At 32.9% G+C, this 22233-nt stretch overlaps 3 protein-coding genes and 1 long non-coding RNA gene across 5 annotated transcripts; 2 read left to right on the forward strand and 2 right to left on the reverse strand.

Moving 5' to 3' along the window:
- The first annotated feature begins 2234 nt into the window (after positions 1-2234).
- On the forward strand, positions 2235-6348 carry LOC146908143 (protein trichome birefringence-like 34). Its single transcript, XM_085723516.1, has 5 exons — positions 2235-2627; positions 3133-3310; positions 3589-3785; positions 4542-4700; positions 5887-6348. Exons 1-5 carry the CDS (start codon positions 2272-2274, stop codon positions 6233-6235), a joined length of 1239 nt encoding a protein of 412 aa, XP_085579642.1. The 5' UTR covers positions 2235-2271; the 3' UTR covers positions 6236-6348.
- A 312-nt stretch (positions 6349-6660) lies between these two features.
- LOC146908144 (uncharacterized) lies at positions 6661-8786 on the reverse strand. Its single transcript, XR_015017739.1, has 2 exons — positions 8651-8786; positions 6661-6862 (listed from the first exon to the last, which is right to left on the reverse strand). It is a non-coding gene; the product is annotated as an uncharacterized LOC146908144 (long non-coding RNA).
- A 3399-nt stretch (positions 8787-12185) lies between these two features.
- Positions 12186-17086, forward strand: LOC146908145 (protein trichome birefringence-like 34). 2 transcript variants are annotated; one of them, XM_085723513.1, is made up of 5 exons: positions 12186-12578; positions 13123-13300; positions 13582-13778; positions 16015-16194; positions 16622-17086. In XM_085723513.1, the coding sequence occupies exons 1-5, from the start codon at positions 12223-12225 to the stop codon at positions 16968-16970; spliced, it is 1260 nt and encodes a 419-aa protein (XP_085579639.1). In that variant the 5' UTR covers positions 12186-12222; the 3' UTR covers positions 16971-17086. The 2 variants fall into 2 exon arrangements, with proteins under 2 accessions (XP_085579639.1, XP_085579640.1); XM_085723514.1 differs by having other exon boundaries at positions 16015-16173.
- A 317-nt stretch (positions 17087-17403) lies between these two features.
- On the reverse strand, positions 17404-20206 carry LOC146908146 (proteasome subunit alpha type-4-like). The gene is made up of 2 exons (XM_085723517.1): positions 20158-20206; positions 17404-18322 (listed from the first exon to the last, which is right to left on the reverse strand). Exon 2 carries the CDS (start codon positions 18314-18316, stop codon positions 17564-17566), a length of 753 nt encoding a protein of 250 aa, XP_085579643.1. The 5' UTR covers positions 18317-18322; positions 20158-20206; the 3' UTR covers positions 17404-17563.
- Positions 20207-22233: the final 2027 nt, after the last annotated feature.

Genomic DNA, 22233 nt, shown 5'->3' on the forward strand with positions numbered 1-22233 from the left:
CTAGAAATAGCTTATAACCACTGCTGCTTGCTTGCTGGTGTGGTGAGGGGCGATGGATGGAATGGAATTGCTTATAGTTATAACCATGATGGAATGAAAAGAAAAGAAGGAAGAACGGTGGAATGGAATGAAAAGAGGAATTGGAATTGGAATGAAAAGAAGAACCGTGGAATGGAATGAAAAGAGGCAGAGGCAACATGTTTTACTGATACAATTTCTGCATAATTTTAAAAAAAAAAAAATTGGGCCTGGGCTGGTGTGGCACTTGCCACACTAGGCCCAGGCCAGGTCCGCCCCTGCCGTCTATATGGTCATATTTGACTCAAAAAAGTAGTTGCGACAGTTATGTGCGAAAATACTGGATTTTCACATAAAAAGATTGGACGAAAAATCACCAAAGTCTCTCAAATAAATATTATAAGTATGATTAAATAATAATAGATTCTCATCCCTCCTTTTTCATTATTTATAGGCATAAAATTTTACAGCTTTGCTTAAATTGAAGTAATTGAGTGTGAAAGTTTTCCAAAAAAGGGGAAGTTCAGGAGTAAAGGTTTTATAAAAGAAGAGAATGCCTTACAATGCTAAAGTTACTCATAACCAAGTTAAGAAGAATGTTTGCTTATTCTTCAAGGAAAAAATATTGAAAACTTAAAAGCCATTTTTTTTATTTCTATGTGTAGAAATACTTTTAGCTTTGTATTCCAAGTCTAACTTCCTGTATTTATGTTCCCATAAACATTCTTCTAAGTTTTCATTTTTTATTTTTATGTTATGTATTTGTCCAAACTCTAAAGAAAGAAGCAGAAAAATTTAATCTAAAGAGCAGGGCGTTCCTACGAATATGGAGGCTCGGTGCTGGAATTGAAATGAGGTCCATAATAAAATAAAGATGTATTTTTTTTTAAAAGAACAATGTCAGTGTTGTTTTGGAAAGGGGAAAACGTTAATCTCTATTTGAACTTGTCAGCCTCATAAAATTAAGCCATAAATCAGCCAATTTAGCAATTTGAAAAACTCATAAAATTAATCTCTATTTGAAAAACTCATAAAATTAATCTCTATCAATCTCTATTCCAGCATTTAGCAATTTTAACATTCAACAAAAATCAGCCAATTCCATGAAAGGAAGTAAAAGAAAAACGAAACACTGATGGTGAGAGGAATGAAACGCGCGTTGGTATGTATTAGAGAAATAGTATTTTTTTTAGTGGGGGGTACTGGGCTATAATTTTTTTTTGGAGGCCCATACCCTGGGGAGGCTCGGTGCTATAGCGCTGCTTGCACTCCCTAGGGTCCGACCCTGCTAAAGAGTATGTCTCAAGTATATCCAGAAGAGCAAAATTATATTTGCTGGAAAGCAAAATGAGGCTTCAAGCTTACTCCAAACAAAGTTCTTTGGTTGTGTAAACGTGAACAACATAACCAACTGATATATAGTTAAACATGGCCTCCACATAGTCAATATCAAACCAAATTTAGATAAAACTATATAATCTAAAAGTAAAACGTGTTATGTTTAGTTTACTTGCAGCATAAACCTTTAACTAATAGATCAATTAGTATACTTTTAATGTCTAACAATGATTTGGCTTCAAATATCAATAATTGTAATACCTCAACTTTTGGTAAAATTTTTCTATATAGAGAACTTCACATTTTATTCGAATAAAAAGTAAAGTCACTTTGATTGCTAAAAACAATTGTAGTACGAAAGTCCATGTAGGATTAACATTTGGCTGAATAAGGCTATAGTATTTTGGGAGGCATTGATACATTCTCTATAGAAGTGTTTTTTTTTCTTCCTTTTTTCAATAAGGTTTTTTATCGAAGGTAATCATATTTGAGGTATTGTCTGATATTAAATGAATACATATCTCTTACTCGAAATTCGAATATTGATTCGTCATGTTGTGAGAGTCTAACCTCTTTCGTTGGACTTAATGTCGTTAAAGTTGAAGAACTTTAAATATTAACTTGATTACTTTAGTTGTTAAGTTTTATTCAATATTAAATACCTATTTTTAACCATTTCTTCATCAAATCATTAGAGGGCAGTCCAATTTAATTTCATTTCATTAGGATTATGTGAACAACAAAAACTTGGAAATGCATCATACTCTACCTACTACTTTTTAGTGGGGATAGATAATATAATATTATAATATAACAAAAAATTTTCACCAACCGATTGCAATGAAGCTTCATAAAGGAGGAAGAAATGATGGAGCTACACCTTAGCCCTTAGAAGATCAAACAAAGAAATCAAAAATGACAATAGCAAAGGCACACCAAATAGTAGTAATAGGAAACACTTGGGGAATCAAAAATATTTTTCATTCTCTTGTAGCCATCTTAACCACTCTTTTAGTTATCACAACAATTTATCTAACACAAGAAAAAGGAGAAAAACTATCTCAAAAAGTAAATGTCTCTATTGACTCATTGTCTTCATCAAAATGTGACTTATTTTCTGGTAAGTGGGTTTTTGATAATGAAACTTATCCATTATACAAAGAGAATCAGTGCAGTTTCTTGTCAGATCAATTGGCTTGTGAGAAGTATGGAAGAAAGGACCTAAGTTACCAAAATTGGAGATGGAAGCCTCACCAATGTGACTTGCCTAGGTTTTTCTTTCTCTCTTTCTCTTATCATGCATGACATTTTTTTAAGGAATAAATGAGTTTTTTAGTCTTATAAAAGTTCCACCATTTTTTTCATAACTGTACTCAGATGATAAAAGATTGCAGAGACATTTCATATATTTGAGGCGGTTCCATAACTGTGAATTTCGTTGTTACGCTCTTTGAAAACAAAAATCTACCACTATTTGAGTATAGTTCCTTCATAAATTTTATTTAATTTGTCCCTACTTTTACAAAAAAATGAGTGTTTTTTACTCGTGTATTTAGCACCTATAAAAGAAAAATAGAGACTAAAATTCAACAAATTATTTGTGGGGAGTAAACATAAAAATTCGTGAATTTTGTAGCAGCTACAAATATATTTAACTTTGTTTATATTGATTGTTGTTATGGTTTATATATACATATATTTATGATATGATTAATCAGGGTTGGCTATGTTTTTGAGCTTTGTGTGGAATGTGGTTATTATTTCTATGTTAAAAAGGTTCAATGCCACAGCATTACTTGAAAGGCTAAGGAACAAGAGGCTTGTGTTTGTGGGGGATTCACTCAATAGAGGTCAATGGGTTTCTATGGTTTGCCATGTTGACTCTATAATACCTTCATCTCTCAAATCCATGCAATCCATTGCCAATGGTTCACTAAACATTTTCAAGATCAAAGTAAGACTTTTTGAAAAATATATTGAGCTCTTTGATTATAAATTAGCTATGAAGCACGGACACTATTCAGATAAGGCGATACGTGTCTGACACTGACACGACACCGACACATATAATTACACCGAAATATGTGATTTTCTAAAAATTTTAACTGTGTCGGCGTGTCAGTGTCCGTATCCGTATCCGTGCTTCATAGTAAATTAGATAAACTTAGTGGTCAGGATATTATTTGAAATATTATGTTGCTAATGGTTGGTTAATTGACACATTTAATCAAGGAATACAATGCAACCATTGAGAACTATTGGTCCCCATTATTAGTAGAGTCAAACTCAGATGATCCAGTAAACCATAGAGTACCTGAAAGGACTGTTAGAATCAAGTCCATTGAAAAGCATGCAAGGTATTGGACAGATGCAGATTATATAGTTTTCAACACTTACCTTTGGTGGAGAAGGCCTCTTATGAATGTTCTGTAAGTTCAATTAACCCAAACATCACTTTCATTGATCAACTAGCATGTCAACAACTCCCATTTACAACCACCATATGATGTGTTAGTGTGCGTCTATAAAAAACTAGTATGTGACAGTAGTTGAGGAAACAAAAAGTAAACTTTTTATATCGAAAAGAACATTTTTTACACTTTTAAGAGGTTGATTACATCAGTTCCAAAATAATTTTATTATATTTGATTCTTTAACAAATGCTTTATGAGCACTTGTTAGCATTTTTCAATTTAAAAATAATCTTTATTTTTAAAAAGTTCCAATCACATTTGTTTTAGTCGGTATTAGAAATATAGGATTAGGTAATTGGTTAGATGAGTTAGTTGCAACTTTTGTAAGAGTTAGGAGTTGTTAGCAAGTAGTTAACTATTCACAAGCTCTATATATAGAGCATGATGTATTCATTTTACACAATATTTTCAATTAATTTATTATGTTTTTCCAACATGAAATTTCATGAGTATATGCTCAGACAAGTTAGAGGACTCAATTTACTAATCGAAAGGATTAATATGAAAAAAAACTCACTTTAAAAGATTATTTTAAAATGTTTACAATTTCATAGACTAAATTAGCAATGTCCTATAATTTGAAGGATGTAGAATGCATGTCCCAATTTGAGAAATGAATTAGATCATTTATTCTATAAACTTTCATATTTTAACCCATGCAACCACTTTACAAATTGATTATGATTGAGAATTTTAGTTAAACACATGCAGGTGGGGATCATTTGGGGACCCAAATGGGGTTTATAAAAGAGTTGAAATGGTGAGAGTGTACGAAATGGCTATGAGGACATGGTCTGATTGGTTGGAAGTTCATGTCAATCGTAACAAGACTCAGTTGTTTTTTGTTAGCATGTCACCTACTCATGAAAGGTATACACACATATATCCATAGGGCAAGTCCATCATGTTTCCCTTTTTTTGATCCCACAAGTAGATGCATGAGTTGAATAGTTCACAAATCATGAAGTATTAATTAATTTAATTTATCGGAAAAAGATATCAATTTATTCTTTTGACAATTTTATTCCCCTGAATTGAAGGCTTTGTTTTGGTCGATGGTGGCATTCTTTGTCTCATCCAATTTAGCCACCACAAAATAAAAGAAAAATAGAGAGCATGACATTTGAAAATTGCTCTTTAGACACTTCAAAATTGTTCGCCTTTCTAAAAAAAAGTCGGTCGAAAGTTATGACCCGATCGAATTTTACACAAATAATTGATCAGGGGTTACGACCCGAAAGCGAATTTGAGATGCCTAAAGAGCAACTATCATAATTAGCTCAAACAAACAAATATTATATCCAACGTCTACCAATTTTCTTTAACTTATTTTTCGAAATCAAATTTCACATAATTCTGTGTTTGTTGAATTAAGTTTTAGACAAGCGAACATAGTTGATTTCATGTAATAATATTTACATACACATACGCTAATTAATTTGTTTGGAAGAAGATTTCTTCCAATGTTTTGCAACAGATACCATATTACATAGATTACTATATAGCTTTAATCTTTGGCCTATCGATTATTTTGCTTATGGGCAACAAAAGTTTTCATTGAATTTAACCATTTGGATGGGGGAAAACGCTGAGAAAAACAGTGTTTACAGGGGTGTAGATTTTCTCAAAAAAAAAAAGGTTGGTTGGGGGAGGTAAAAGTGGCTCTCTTTAAGATGCAAATCACATAATCTGTATTCAATAATGACCAGTCACTTCAAGTCTAGTCACATTTAAGCAATATGTACTTATAAGTCATATGATATCTAACTAGAAGTGATATTTTTTTCTTGAAAGGGTCTAGAAGTGATAATTGATTATGCATTAAAATACATGCATTAAATTCAAATCAAATCTAAGTTATTCAAGAAAAGTGTTTTGAAAAATTGAAATACATGCATCAAATTCAAATCAAACTAGTATTGTGCATATCCCATTATCCATCAATGGCAAAAGATACATATCAGTACATTAGTACAAAGCAAAAAGTCTACACTTGTAACATATTCAATGGATATAAACACAATAGATTTGTAATAGAAAAAAGTATAATTTGCAGGGCTGAGGAATGGGGAGCTACTAAGGGTGACACTTGTTACAAAGAAACAGATATGATTGCAAAAGAAGGGTATCAAGGAAAGGGAACTGACCCTAAAATGATGCAAGTGGTGGAGAAGGTGCTTGATGATTTGAAAACAAAAGGTTTAAATGTTCAAATGCTTAACATTACACAACTCTCAGAATACAGAAAAGAAGGCCACCCTTCTATCTATAGGAAACAGTGGGAACCTCTAACTCAAGAACAGATATCAAACCCGAATGGTTATGCAGATTGCATACATTGGTGCTTACCAGGTGTTCCTGATGTATGGAATGAGCTTCTTTATGCCTATATTTTCAATCAATAACAAAAAATTTCACTTGACAAGCTTGGAAAAAAAGTGTCGTGTGTAAAAAAGATACATTTGTACAACCTTCTCAAGCTATTTTATACAGCACACATAATTGTGAAGCACATAAATCCTTCCCTTTTTATTTTAAATAGTAGGGTAAACTCGTGACAGAAAAATCACGAGTCTTCAGATAAAAAATGACAGAAAACTGAGGGCTGGGTAATATGACATGTGACACAAAAGGTCTTTGTTTTATGTTACAATATAGTATAATAGATAATAGATATAAGTTATAGAATAAATCAATAGATAAACTAGTTCAAGCAACACCATCAATACTAACATTTATATCCTAAACCCGGCTCCTAACTAGATAGCAAGAAAAGAAGAATCAGTAGAAACCAAAATAGATACACAGAAGCAAATGTCATAGATCGATGTCCTTGAAATCAAACAAGCATATATATAATAAAAAGCCATTAGCAATTCAGCATCACCAAGATATGAGAAGTTTCCTATTGACAAGATTCCTATTGCAGTACCAGCATTTCCGATGGCCTCCATTGCATACTCCACTTGGTACAGACGTCCTTCAGGAGAGAAGATTGTTGTACGGCTATCATATCTTCGAGACATTTTGATCTAAGTTTTTAAATCAAAACAAAGGAAAAAGAAAAAGGAGACTGAATCAGGTGTTTCTTTGGTAGATGAAAAGAACAAGGCTGAATTTGAATAAATTGACACTCTTGCAGAAGAAAACATAACTACAAGTAGTTTTATATATAAATAAATTGATTGCAATTTCGAGTGATTACTCTTCCTTTACAAAAACTTCAGTGTACATTCAATAGTAACTATTTTGAATAACTTTTTTTAAAAAAAAAAAAAAAAAACTCTTTTGAATAACTCCATGAATCTTTTAAAAACTTGTCAACCTCTACATAGCCTACAACAACAACAACAACAACCAAGCCTTATCCAACTAAGTAGGGTCGGCTACAAACATATCAAACTACGCCATAATGGTCTGTCATATATCATATCACTATCCAACTTATTAATATCTAGCTATTTCTTAATAATTTATCTTATAGTTTTTCTCCATCTGGCGATTGAAAAATCCTGCTCCCTACAACATAATCCATAGGTCTTCTCTCCACATTCCCAAACCACCCAAGCCGAGTTTCTACCATCTTTTCTACGATAGTTTCTACGCCAACTCTCTCTCTCTAATGTTTTCATTTCTAATCCTATTTCGTCCAGTCGCACCAAATATCCAATACAACATTCTTGTCTCTACATAGCTACAAGCTTAATAAAATAAGCTTCAAAATATAATGAGACAAAGTCAGAAACTTCAGTAAAGTAATCCTATAGAGTATAGACAGTGATCTACAGTTCGAGATTAAAGCACCGCTGTGAAAGAATAAGGCATAAGTCCATGATTTATGGTAAAATAATATAGTGCTTCAAGATACAAGCAGGAAACTGAAATATATATGGCAGCAACATCAAGACTATAGTTTGAATTCACATATGTAACAAGGATCATTATAGTCATACAACAACAACAACATATTTTGGGGTCGGCTACATGGATCAAATTACACCATAATGTTGTACCATAAACCATATTTTGGCCAATTGATAACAAAAAAATATTTCCGTCCAACTCATTAATTTCTAAATCTTTCCTAATAATTTCTCTTATAGTTTTCCTTGGTCTTCCTCAAACGCTAGTGATCTTACTATCCTCCATCTCCATCCTAATAATCTACTCTCCTTACTACAAAATCTATATGTTTGTAGTAAGGATTATAGTCATACAAGCATAATTCACAAAATAAAACAAAGGCCCAGTTTGGATAAACAGCTTATTTTACAGCTTATAGTATATAAGCACTTATAAATAAACTATTTCTACAGCACACGATAAAATAAACTAAAATTGTTCGTGTATAATCTATAAGCTGTTTTCATAAGCAATCCTAGAAATCTTACGGGCATAAGCTGAAAAGAGAAAACAGCTTATGAACATGTCATAAATTGTTTTCATAAGTTCCTCAAACAGTCTCATAGATGCGTATATAAGCTCAAATAAGCCAATCCAAACAGGCCCAATATGTTAAATTAACAAAAAACAAACAAACAGTTTCAACATTCAGAAGCTGCAAACAATACCAGGAAAAATTACACAAATCTATGCCGAGTAAAAGAAATCTCTCAGGAAATAAAGAAGCAATACACAATCACTAAACTAGAAAATCAGAAAAAGTGGTGTTAAAAATGAAAAAGTTGAACGAACTTTAGAAACCTAATTTCCAATACATCACACTACAATCTCAATGGCAAGTGCATTTTTAACCCTAAACACACAGAGAGAGAGAGAGAGAGAGAGAGAGAGAGAGAGAGAGAGAGAGAGAGAGTTACCAGAAGAGGGGAAGACGAAGCGGCGATTGAAGAGAGTGTGTGTTGTTGAGGTTGAGAGTTGAGAATGGTGCTCTTGAATTGAATGATCCATGACAGTTCTCCTCATCTTTGGTAAGGCGGTTGTAACTCCTCATCTCAGATTTTGTATTCCCTTTTTATTTATATATTTTCTTTTGCTTAAAAAAAAAAAATTTGAATGTCGTGAAAATTATTTTTATTTGAATTTTAATGATTCAGGTAGAATTGATACTCCCTCCGTCCCGGAATATCTGAGCCAGTTTGGTTTTTCACACAGATCAAGAAAAATGTATAAATAAAAGGGAAAGTGGAATATATTGAATTGTGAATGATGAAAGTAGTATTAGTTAGAGTTATATTGTATTGAGAATGATGAAAGTTGTATTGAAAATTGAAATGACTCAGTTATTTTGTGACACTTTTTTTTAGTAAATGGGTCAGATATTCCGGGACGGAGGGAGTACTAAATTTGAGATAAAAATTTTCAAGCTAATCCCATGAACAAAACTCAATTGGTAGGGACATGCACATGCCGGGATTCGAACACCCCACTTATTCACATTAAAAAGTGAATTCTAGTTATTAAACTATTTGACAAAAAACAAAAAACAAAAAAAAAAAACCAAAATTTCAAGCTAGAACTCATTTGAGCAAATGATCAATCACCCCCATAAATTGTAACTTCATGCAATTACCACCCTGAAATTTGTGAAACATAAAAAATACCCTTGATATATTGGTGGGCGCTTTGGTGTAGCTCTTTCTTTGTTGTGTTTCCGTTTTTTTTTTCCTTTTTCAGGTGTTGTTTGGAGTGGCTCCTGGGGGGTGTGGTTATCATGCATAAGCCAAAACTTATGCACCATGCATAAGTCCAGCCCATTAACACCTAGGCCAACAAAATTGCTTTCTACACCCTAGAAAAAACCAAAATTGCTTTCTTCATCCTCACATTCAACTCTTCATCCATTCTCCCAAAACACACAGAACTCAACTGAACTCACCGTACCGTACTTATGCACCTCTGGGAAGTAAACAGAATTGTGAGAATGAGCAATTTGGTTTCAATGCAACGAACATTGAGCTCGAAGGAAACTATTCAAGTCCACAAAACTATTACAAAGTAACTATCCTTGAAATAGACATCAAAGAGAATATCAAAACTTACTGAAAGTTTGAGAATACTTTCTTCATAGTATCCTTTTATTTTTTGAAATATGTCGAGAAACCAAGCATCCATTTCAGTTAAAGTTTCACAGCAAATTGAGCACTACTAGTTAGGCCATTTTTTACAGAAAGAAAGAGCCCACAAGCAGTTGCTGCAACCAGGTTTCAAAATCTTTATGACCTGTCTTGAAATGATATCACCGACAAGAAGCAACACATTGACACAATTTTCATTGAAAATCAAAGTTGTGCATAAATATTATAAAACGTTATATCTTCACATCAACATTTTGAAAATCAAACCAGACATCAAATCGACAAAACTTCTATCATGGTTCAGCTACTTCAAAGTTCAAACCACTAAAATGGTTTTAGCAAGTTTTACTCTGAAACCAATATGTTGTGTAAATGGTTTTAGCAAGTTTTACTCTGAAACCAATATGCTGTGTAAATGGTTTTAGCAAGTTTTACTCTGAACACTCAGTTGTCCACTCTCAGATGAAGTTGATATCAAATCCATTGAAAACAGCAACGAACACTATTAAGAACAAACAACCATTAGATATCATAAATTGAAACTACAACTGAAGCAAAATTGAAGCTAATATGCCAAAACCAATATACTGTGTAAATGGTTTTTTCAAGTTTTACTCTGAAACCATTTTGCACTGGAAATGGTTTCAGAGTGTTGATTTGAAAATACAACTGAAGAAAAATTGATTCTTATACAAATCGAAAAATGAAGCTTATTGCTACAACTGAATCACTAAATTGATACTATACTAAGCTCTGGTTTCTTCTTTTCTCACTCAACTCTAACTAACTTCAACTTCAACTTCAACTCTCTCACACTTTCCACTTCTGGATCTGTTTCTTTCTTCCATTTCAACGCGATCTTCTACAATGCTTCTCTGATTCTTCATCTTCATTTTCAGGTCAATTTCTGTAACGCATGCGATAATCGTTGAATTCGATGAAATCGCATTCAATTATTTTGATTTTTTCTTTTTCCTTAAATTTTTTGTAGGTTTGTCGAGAATTGTGAATGGCGTCGAAACAAGGAGCGAAGTCCTCCCTTCCGAACATGGATCACCTCCATTCATCTCGGCGGCGGAGGCGGTGGTGTCCTAACGCATCTCCGGGAACCCTCCCCTCCGAACTCATCGCAGAAGTTATCTCCGGTGACGTCAACGTTAATTTTCTCCGGTGAAGAGAAGAATAGTGGTATCTTCTGAAACAGAAATCAGAGAAGAGAAGAAACAGAATCGGAGAAGAAACAGAAATCAGAGAAGAGAAGAAACAGAATCGGAGAAGAATAGTGCTGGTGAAGAGAAAGAGAACTGATTGTGATGCAAAACAATGGGAAAGAGCTGAAATATAAGATTATAACACGTGTCCATGATCTGACGGTTGTGATATGTTTATGCATGGTGCATAAAGAAATGACTTATGCACCATAACTTTTGCCGCTCCTGGGGGTTTGTCCCCTCTCTCTTTTTTGTTGGTCTTCGGTAGCATCTTTTGACGACTATTATAGGATATATGTATAGTTCTATCCTTTATATATATATATATATATATATATATATATATATTGCCATTAAAAAAAAATTCAATTAGTATACTTTTAATGTCTAACAATGATTTGTAATACTCAAGTTTTGGTAAAATTTTCTATATGGAGAACTTCACATTTTATTCGAATATAAAAAGATTATAGTCACCTGACAAAAAAAAAAAAAAAGATTAAAGTCACTTTGATTACTAAAAACAATTGTAGTCCCCTTAAAAATAAAAAATAAAAAAGCAATTGTAGTACGAAAGCCCATATAGGATTAACATTTGGCTGAATAAGGCTATAGGATTTTGGGAGGCACTGTTATATTCTTTAAAGAAGGTTTTTTTTTTTTGTTGTTGTTGTTGTTTTTAATAGGGTTTTAATCGAATGTAATCATATTTGAGGTATTATTTGATATTAAATGAATACGTCTCTTTTACTCGAAATTTGAACGATAATTCATCACGTTGTCAGAGTCTAACCTCTTCTACTTAACTCAATATTGTTAATGTAGAAGAACTTTAAATATTAAATGAATCAATTTAGTTGGTAAGTTTTATCCAATATTAAATACATTTTTTTAACCATTTATTCATCCAATCATTAGATGGTAGTACAATTTAATTTCAATTCATTTGGATTATGCCAACAACAAAAACATGGAAATGCATCATACTCTACCTACTACTTTTTAGTGGGGAAGTTGGATAGCTAATATAATATTATAATATAACATTTTTTTCACCAACCGATTGTAATGAAGCTTCATAAAGGAGGAAGAAATGATGTAGCTACACCTTAGCCCTTAGAAGATCAAACAAAGAAAGCAAAAATGACAATAGCAAAGGCACACCAAATAGTAGTAATAGGAAACACTTGGGGAATTAAAAACATTTTTCATTCTCTTGTAGCCATCTTAACCACTCTTTTAGTTATCACAACAATTTATCTAACACCAGATAGAGGAGAAAAACTATCTCAAAAAGTAAATGTCTCTATTGACTCATTGTCTTTTTCAAAATGTGACTTATTTTCTGGTGAGTGGGTTTTTGATAATGAAACTTATCCATTATACAAAGAGAAGGAATGTAGTTTCATGTCAGATGAATTGGCTTGTGAGAAGTTTGGAAGGAAGGACCTAAGTTACCAAAATTGGAGGTGGAAGCCTCACCAATGTGACTTGCCTAGGTTTTTCTTTCTCTCTTTCTCTCATCATGCATGACATTTTTTTTAAGGATTAAATGAGTTTTTAGTCTTATACAAGTGGCACCATTTGTTCCATAACTGTAGCTCAGATGATAAAAGATTGCAGAGACATTTGATATATTTGAGGTGGTTTCAAACTTACAACACCCTTCTTCTCTACATTCACTCATTCAGTGTGTGTGAACTTCGTTGTTAGGCTCTTTGAAAACAAAAATTTGCCACTATTTGAGTTTAGTTCCTTCATAAATTTTATTTAATTTGTACCTACTTTTATTAATTTGTACAAAAAAAAAACGAGTGTTTTTAACCCGTGTATTTAGCACCTATAAAAGCAAAATAGAGACTAAATTGAACAAATTACACTTAAAAATTCGTCAATTTTGTAGCGACTACAAATATATTTAACTTTGTTTATATTGATTGTTGTTATGGTTTATACATACATATATTTATGATATGATTAATCAGGGTTGGCTATGTTTTTGAGCTTTGTGTGGAATGTGGTTATTATTTCTATGTTAAAAAGGTTCAATGCCACATCATTACTTGAAAGGCTAAGGAACAAGAGGCTTGTGTTTGTGGGGGATTCACTCAATAGAGGTCAATGGGTTTCTATGGTTTGCCTTGTTAACTCTATAATACCTTCATCTCTCAAATCCATGCAATCCATTGCCAATGGTTCACTAAATATTTTCAAGATCAAAGTAAGACTTTTTGAAAAATATATAGAGCTCTTTGATTATAAATTAACTATGAAGCACAGACACTTCTCGGATAAGGCGTGTCCGACACGTGTCGTGTCCGACACCGACACATATAATTACACTGAATTATGCGATTTTCTAAAAAATTTAGCTGTGTCGACGTGTCTGTGTCCGTGTCCGTTTCCATGCTTCATAGTAAATTAGATAAACTTAGTAGTAGTCATGATATTATTTGAACTATTATGTTGCTAATGGTTGGTTAATTGACACATTTAATCAAGGAATACAATGCAACCATTGAGAACTATTGGTCCCCATTACTAGTAGAATCAAACTCAGATGATCCAGTAAACCATAGAGTACCTGAAAGGACTGTTAGAATCAAGTCCATTGAAAAGCATGCAAGGTATTGGACTAATGCAGACTATATAGTTTTCAACACTTACCTTTGGTGGAGAAGGCCTCTTATGAATGTTCTGTAAGTTCAATTAACCCAAACATCACTTTCATTGATCAACTAGCATTGTCAACAACTCCCATTTTCAACCACTATATGATGTTACTCCCTCAATTTCAAAATGAATGTCGTTTAAGGTTTTTACGTACATATTAATAAATGCATTAATTAAAAGAAAGAGAGATGTTATTTTATCAAATTATACTAATCAACTATTGATTTGTTTTTCATTAAAGAAAAAATAATACTTTGGAAGTAGTGTATATAACATTAACTGAAAGGTACAAGGCCCTGTCTACCGTGCGCGAGTGGAATAGGTCTCGCACCCGTGCGAGATGTTGAGAGGAGTAATTGCAGCTGTTGGATATATTGTAAATTAATCAATGGTTGTGATTGAAATGAAATGCTACCTGCTAAATTGATTTATATGTACTCTAATTTCCAATAACACTGTTATAAAGGTTACTTTTGGAACTGATGCAAAAATTTATCTAGAACCCACCACCGCCAAACCACCTCTAATCACATGAGTTTATTTACATCGTTAAATATTCATTCAATTTGTGAAGAAATGTATTGTATTAACTTCCAATTGAGGCATCTTAATGTTGGAACTTTGTTTAATTGATTTAATTAAGGACCCATTTTCATGTCTATAGAGATACAATTCATCATCATGTCATGGGTATAAAACTGAAAAACCCAGAAGCACAGCATTACTGTGTTCATCTCTTCACCGTGTTCATCAATCATCTCCATCCTCCATTATTGTGTTCTGTAAATTCAGATTTTTTTTCATATCAACTTATCGTGTTCTTTATCATCATATCATCTCTAAATCATAGTTCAACATATTAATCACCACCGCCACCATCAAAACCACTAGTTGATTCCCTTTCTCTATCTCAACCTCTTAATCATTATCTATTTCTGGGTTTGTTTTCTATGGAGAAATTATTGAAAAATAGATACAGCCAACACAAATTTAAAACATCATTAAAATAAAAAAATGAAGAAATTGAGCTACAGTGAAGAAATTTTTGATTTTCATGGTATTTATGATGATGGGTAGCATTAATTATTATTCTATTGTCTTTGGAGTGTTATTGAAATGAGCTCTGGTGGTGGTGGTGGTGGTGGGCGAGTAGTAAGCAGAAACATGGAGGGGAAGAGAGAATGATGAGTGTGAAAATAATCTAGTGTTAAAGAGAGTATTATAATACCATGGTCTTCAAAAAAATTCAATTACATCCAATGGTTAATATCTATTTTGCAACAAAAAAAGAAAAAAAATCAAGTCTCTTACGGTAGGAGACCTAAAGAGGTCTCCCACCGTAGCCTTTGCCAAGGTACAATTGAAAAGAAAAAGATTATTGCATTGAAAGCTGAAAGCGACATTCATTTTAATTTGGCTAAAAATTTTAAAAGGGAGAGAGTAGTTTTTTGTTGTGCTGAAATCAAATATAATTGGAAACATTAATTGAGTCTATGAAATTGTCGAACACAATTAATTTAGTCTCTAAAAATTGCACGTCTTTAATAAAATTTGAAATGGTTATGATAACTAGTGTTCATGGGTCATTTGTTAAGGAAGCAAAAAACGTAAACTTTGTATTGAAAATACATTTTTGACATTTTTAAGAGGTTGAGTACATCAGTTCCAAACTAATTTTATTATATTTGATTCCTTAACAAATACTCTATGAGCACTTGTTAGCATTTTTCAACTTAAAAATAATCTTTATGTTTTAGTCGGTATTAGAAATATAAGATTAGATAATTGGTTAGATGAGTTTGATGCAACTTTTGTAAGAAGAGTTAAGAGTATAGAAATATAAGATTAGATAATTGGTTAGATGAGTTTAATGCAACTTTTGTAAGAAGAGTTAAGAGTTGTTAGCAAGTAGTTCCGATCACATTTTGCACAATATTTTCAATTAATTTATTATGTTTTTCAACGTCCAATCTCATGAGTATCAATATGCTCTCTATGGATTACTAACGGACAATTTAGGGGACTAAATTAACTAATCCAAAGGAAGAATATGACAAAAAAAAATCATTTTAAAAGATTATTTTAAAATGTTTACTATTTCATAGACTAAATTAACAATGTCCTATAATTTGAAGGATGTAGAATGCATGTCCCAATTTGAGACACGAATTAGATCATTCATTCTATAAACTTTCATAATTTATCCCATGGACCCACTTTACAAATTGATTATGATTGACAATGTTAGTTAAACACATGCAGGTGGGGATCATTTGGTGACCCAAATGGGGTTTATAAAAGAGTTGAAATGCTGAGAGTGTACGAAATGGCTATGAGGACATGGTCTGATTGGTTGGAAATTCATGTCAATCGTAACAAAACTCAGTTGTTTTTCGTTAGCAAGTCACCTACTCATGGAAGGTATACACATAAATCCATAGGGCAAGTTCATCATATTTCCCTTTTTTGATCCCACAAGTAGATGTATGAGTTGAGTAGTTATATAAAAGTTCAGTCATTTCAAGTCCAGTCACATTTAAGCAATATGTACTTATATAAAAGTTATATGTAACTAGAAGTGATAATTATTTCTTGAAAGGGTCCAGAAGTGAGAATTGATAATGCAACTAAAGCCATCTTTAATAATCACTATTTTAAAATCAAATCTATATTTAATAAAAGTGTTTTGAAAAATTGAAATACATGCATCAAATTCAAATCAAAACTAGTATTGTGCATATCCCATTATCCATCAATGACAAAAGATACATATCAGTACATTAGTACAAAGCAAAAACTCTATACTTGTAATATATTCAATGGATATAAACATATTAGATTTGTAATAGAAAAAAAATATAATTTGCAGGGCTGAGGAATGGGGAGCTACTAAGGGTGACACTTGTTACAAAGAAACAGATATGATTGCAAAAGAAGGGTATCAGGGAAAGGGAACTGACCCTAAAATGATGCAAGTGGTGGAGAAGGTGCTTGATGATTTGAAAACAAAAGGTTTAAATGTTCAAATGCTTAATATCACACAGCTCTCAGAATACAGAAAAGAAGGTCACCCTTCTATCTATAGGAAACTGTGGGAACCTCTAACTCAAGAACAGATATCAAACCCGAATGGTTATGCAGATTGCATACATTGGTGCTTACCAGGAGTTCCTGATGTATGGAATGAGCTTCTTTATGCCTATATTTTCAATCAATAACAAAGAATTTCACATGACAAGCTTGGAAAAAAGTGTCGTGTGTAAAAAAGATACATTTGTACAACCTTCTCAGGCTTTTCTATAATTTTATACAGCACACGTAATTGTGAAGCACACATATATCCTTCCCTTTTAATTTTAACTAGGGTAAACCCGTGAAAAATCACGCGTCTTCTGATAAATGGCAGAAAACTGAGGGCTGGGTAATAGGACATGTGACACAAAAGGTCTTTGTTTTATGTTACAATATAGTATAATAAATAATAGATATAAGTTATAGAATAAATCAATAGATAAACTAGTTGAAGCGACACCACCAATACTAACATTTATATCCTAAACCCGGCTCCTAATTAGATAGCACGGACAAGAAAAGAAGAATCAGTAGAAACCAAAATAGATACACAGAAGCAAATATCATAGATCGGCGTCCTTGAAATCAAACAAGCATATATGTAATAAAAATCCATTAGCAATTTAGCATCACTGAGATACGAGAAGTTTACAAACTTTAACATCGAAATAAATTAGGAACAGTTTCACGTCGGAAATGTGAATCTAATTTATAATTACCGATGACATGGAACAGCAAGCTAAGCAGTGTCTGTTGCTGGTTGGGTCACCCCAGACTTCACCAATAGCTTAGTCAAATTCTCTGAGGAGCAAACTTGATACTTGACTTTTCCAGAGGGTGAAAGAAAAACTTCTGCAAGTTCAAGCTTTTCTGAGGTAAGACTAGTGCTGTCCATAGTTTTACTCAGAACCTTCAATGCAAGTTGAACTGCTTCTTCCCTTGTGATATCATCCTTGTAGTCCTGTTTTAGAATTGACTGTGCTGCCTGGTTGTTGGCACCAATAGCACCAGCTTTCCAACCACCATAGTTTCCGCTTGGATCACTCATGTAAAGTTGAAAGCCGAAATTTTTGTCCCAGCCTGCAAATAGGAAAGAGACTCCAAATGGTCGGAGACCACCGAATTGTGTGTATCCTTGCTTAGTATCACAGAGAGATTGAACCAACTGCTCAACAGGCATTGGCTCTTGGTAAGCAAAGGAGTAACGTTGTGCTTGGATCCTAGCAGTATTGATTAGGATGTTGGCGTCAGACATAATCCCAGCGACAGCACATGCTACATGATCATCGATCTTGTACATTTTCTCAGTTGAAGTTGAGGTTTGAAGCAGCTTGGATGTCACCTTCTTTTCACCAACCAGAACAACCCCGTCTTTTGACAAGATTCCTATTGCAGTACCAGCATTTCCGATGGCCTCCATTGCATACTCCACTTGGTACAGACGTCCTTCAGGAGAGAATATTGTTGTACGGCTATCATATCTTCGAGACATTTTGATCTGAGTTTTTAAATCAAAACAAAGGAAAAAGAAAAAGGAGACTGAATCAAGTGTTTCTTTGGTAAATGAAAAGAACAAGGCTGACGTTGAATAAATTGACACTCTCGCAGAAGAAAGCATAACTAACAGTAGTTTTATATATAAATAAATTGATTGCAATTTCGAGTGATTACTCTTCCATTACAAAAACTTCATGTACATATCAATAGTAACTATTATGAATAACTTTTGTAAAAAAAAAAAAAAATCTTCTGAATAACTTCACGAATCTTTTTAAAACTTGTCAACCTCTACATAGCCTACAACAACAACAACAACAACCAAGCCTTATCCAACTAAGTAGGGTCGGCTACAAACATATCAAACTACGCCATAATGGTCTGTCATATATCATATCACTATTCAACTTATTAATATCTAGCTATTTCTTAATAATTTATCTTATAGTTTTTCTCCCTCTGGCGATTGAACAATCCTCCGTCTAATCTTTGCTCCCCACAACATAATCCATAGGTCTTCTGTACACATTCCCGAAGCACCCAAGCCGAGTTTCTACCATCTTTTCTACGATAGTTTCTACCCCAACTCTCTCTCTCTCTCTAATGTTTTCATTTCTATTCCTATTTCGTCTGGTCTTACCACATCCAATACAACATTCTTGTCTCTACATATCTACAAGCTTAATAAAGTAAGCTTATAATGAGACAAAGTCGGAAACTTCAGTGAAGTAGTCCTATAGACAGTGATCTACAGTTCGAGATTAAAGCACCACTGTGAAAGAATAAGGCATAGGTCCATAATTTATGGTAAAAGAATATAGTTCTTCAAGATACAACAGGAAACTGAAGTATATATGGTATCACCATCAAAACTATAGTTTGAATTCACATATGTAACAAGAAGCATTATAGTCATAACAACAACAACAACCAAGTCTTTACATTGATTAAATTACACCATAATGTTCTATCGTAAACCATATTTTGGTCCATGGATAATTTTTTTTTTTCGGTACAACTCATTTATTTCTAAATCTTTCCTAATAATTTCTCTTATAGTTTTTCTAAGCCTTCCTCTGCCGCTAGTGTTCTTACTATCCTCCATCAGATCTACTCTCTTTACTACAAAATCAATAGGTCTGTAGTAAGGATTATTGTTAGGGGTGGGCATGGTTCGGTTCGGGATGAAAACTAGGTTTATAGTCATACAAACATAAATTCACAAAATAAAAGGCCCTGTTTGGATATACAATTTATTTTGCAGCGTATAGCATATGAGCGCTTTTGAATAAGCTATGATAAACAATTTATTTTGCAGCCTATAGCATATAAGCGCTTTTGAATAAGCTATTTCTACAACACAAGATAAAAAAATGTCAAATTGTTTTTGTATAATTCATAAGTTGTTCTCATAAGCTATCCTAGAAATCTTACGGACATAAGCTGAAAACAGCTTATGACCATGTCATAAGTTGTTTTCACAAGTTCTTCAAACAGTCTCACAAATGCTGCTTATGCTGTTAGATAAGCTCAAATAAGCCAATCAAAACAGGCCCAATATGTTGAATCAATAGCATAAAACAAACAAACAAACAAACAGTTGCAACATTCAGAAGTTGGAAACAATACCAGGAAAAATTACACAAATCTATACCAAGTAAATTAAAAAAATCTGAAAACATGGTGATAAAAATGAAAAACATGAACGAAATTTAGAAACCTAACTTCCAATACATCACACTACAATCTCAATTGCAAGTGCATTTTTAACCCTAAACAGAGAGAGAGAGAGAGAGAGAGAGAGAGAGAGAGAGAGAGAGAGAGAGAGAGAATTACCAGAAGAAGGGTAGAAAGACGAAAGCTGCGATTGAAGAGAGTGTGTGTTGTTTGAATGAATGATCTTGAGCAGGAAGAAATAGAGGAATAAGCAAGTTTCGTTTCGAACAAGTCAAGAAAAATTAAATTTCATTATTTATGTCATTTACTTGGCATATTTTTAATTTGACAAAAAGAAAAAAGATTAACAAAATAAATTAATTTAAATACATAGAATTGATTTTGATTTAATGTGAGTTGAATGTTGTGAAAATTATTTTTATTTGAATTTTAATGATTCAAGTAAAATTAAAATACTCCCTCTCTTCTTTGTATACAAGAACTCTTTGCCTTTTTCACATATTTTTATAAGAAAAGTTGTTAGTACAATTATTATGTCAATATTTTGTGTGTTAATATTAACAAATTATCTTTTGTTTGCACAATGTAAGTGTACTAAATTTGACTTTTCATATTTCAAGACAAGTTTTCTTTTAATAGTGTTACAAAGTAACAAGGCAAAAAGAAAAGAAAAAGAGGGAGAAAAGAAATTAAGTTTCAAGCTTATCTCTCAGGATGAAAGATTCCATGCTAGGCGGAAGACAGTTCCAGTGAGCAAAAGACCTTGCATGTGATCCTTCCTTAGACATAAAATCTGCACACATATTTCGTTCCCTAATAACATGCAGCAATGTTGTATTTCCATTTCCATGTATAGCATCTTTAATATGATCACGACCAACATATTAGACATCGTTAATATCAGTAGCATAACTGTGCAAGGTATGATCACGACCAACAACAATCAGGTCAACTGTTTTCAAACAATCACTCTCACATATAATGTTGACATAACCTTTTTTACTACAAAAATCAAGACCTATCTGGATAACACGTAATTCAGCTAATAACGCATCACCTCCAGCTTCATAGCGAGAAAAACTAGTTATCCAATCTCCATTGTGGTTGCGAACAACACCACCAACACCTAAACAACCAAAGTCTTCTAAAAAAGCTACCATCAATATTGAGTTTGAGTGTACCTTCCGGAGGGGGGGATCCAATGAGCTAAGAGGCGCGATGAGTGTGGGTACAAACAAGGATTGTGATAGTAAGAAATACATTCATCATGTAACAAAAAGGTCTTTCGCACCACATCTTGGATACGACAATGTTGATCCCCAAAAATAGTATTGTTTCTCTAACACCAAGCATACCATAGTCCTGTAACAAACAAAATAGAGGAAGTACCCTTTGTCATCTCATGAAGCCAAACCTTGACATCAAATTCAGAGAAAAAATTATTATAACGCCTCATATTCAAGCGGAGCCAAAACTTTCTAGAGTGCGGGCAATCACGTAAACAATGAAGAATATTTCAAGACAAATTAGTAATACTAATTAGGGGTATGTTTAGGAAAAAATAATAATAAATGCATTTAATAATTTGAAAAGAGCTTATATTTATGGACAAATTTTTAGTCAGATGAGTGTTTATATATAGGGATGGAGGGAATACTAAATTTGGGATAAAAAAATGAGCCATGCTATATAGCACGACATACCCTCACACACGAATACACACGAGGGGTAAAACAACAAACATTTTGCTCAATAAAAACAAATCTAACACTTCAAATGTAAATAATTAATTCACATAACCAAGTATTTGTGAATGTTGGTACTTATCCTGAACCAATTGCTAAAGTGCAACAGTTAATAAGACAAAAAAGATATAAGACAAAATAACATCCAGACTTGGTGATGTGGAGAAGTGGCAAAATAAAATGAGTTGTAATTTAACTTCTCATAAACAAATCAATTACCTAGACCTAAATGGATCATTTTATGTCATACAAAAGTTAAAATGAAAGCATTTTTATACTGTCGTACATTTGGCACGAAACAAATTGTCGTGCATTTAAGTATTTCCCTAAAAAAATTGAAGCTAGAATTCATTTGAGTAAATGATCAATCATCCATCGAAATAAATTTGTGGAACATCAAAATATTGGCCTAATTTTTTCAAACGTCGGTGAGTTTAGCCCAATTGTTAGTTTTCTCCATTAGTGAGGATGACGTGCCATTTATCTGTCT

The sequence above is a fragment of the Medicago sativa genome, chromosome 7 (assembly GCF_051527215.1).
Source record: "Medicago sativa cultivar Bolivia chromosome 7, Bolivia_mono, whole genome shotgun sequence".
In the NCBI taxonomy this organism is placed as follows: domain Eukaryota; kingdom Viridiplantae; phylum Streptophyta; class Magnoliopsida; order Fabales; family Fabaceae; genus Medicago; species Medicago sativa.

Excerpts from the sequence above, each read along its gene's own strand:
- LOC146908146 (XM_085723517.1), bottom strand. The coding sequence starts at position 18,316 with ATGTCTCGAAGATATGATAGCCGTACAACAATATTCTCTCCTGAAGGA.
- LOC146908145 (XM_085723513.1), top strand. The coding sequence starts at position 12,223 with ATGACAATAGCAAAGGCACACCAAATAGTAGTAATAGGAAACACTTGG. Across the intron at positions 13,301-13,581 it reads TAAATATTTTCAAGATCAAA|GAATACAATGCAACCATTGA; the intron begins GTAAGACTTTTT and ends CATTTAATCAAG. Across the intron at positions 13,779-16,014 it reads AGGCCTCTTATGAATGTTCT|GTGGGGATCATTTGGTGACC; the intron begins GTAAGTTCAATT and ends AAACACATGCAG.
- LOC146908143 (XM_085723516.1), top strand. The coding sequence starts at position 2,272 with ATGACAATAGCAAAGGCACACCAAATAGTAGTAATAGGAAACACTTGG. Across the intron at positions 3,786-4,541 it reads AGGCCTCTTATGAATGTTCT|GTGGGGATCATTTGGGGACC; the intron begins GTAAGTTCAATT and ends AAACACATGCAG. Across the intron at positions 4,701-5,886 it reads ATGTCACCTACTCATGAAAG|GGCTGAGGAATGGGGAGCTA; the intron begins GTATACACACAT and ends TATAATTTGCAG.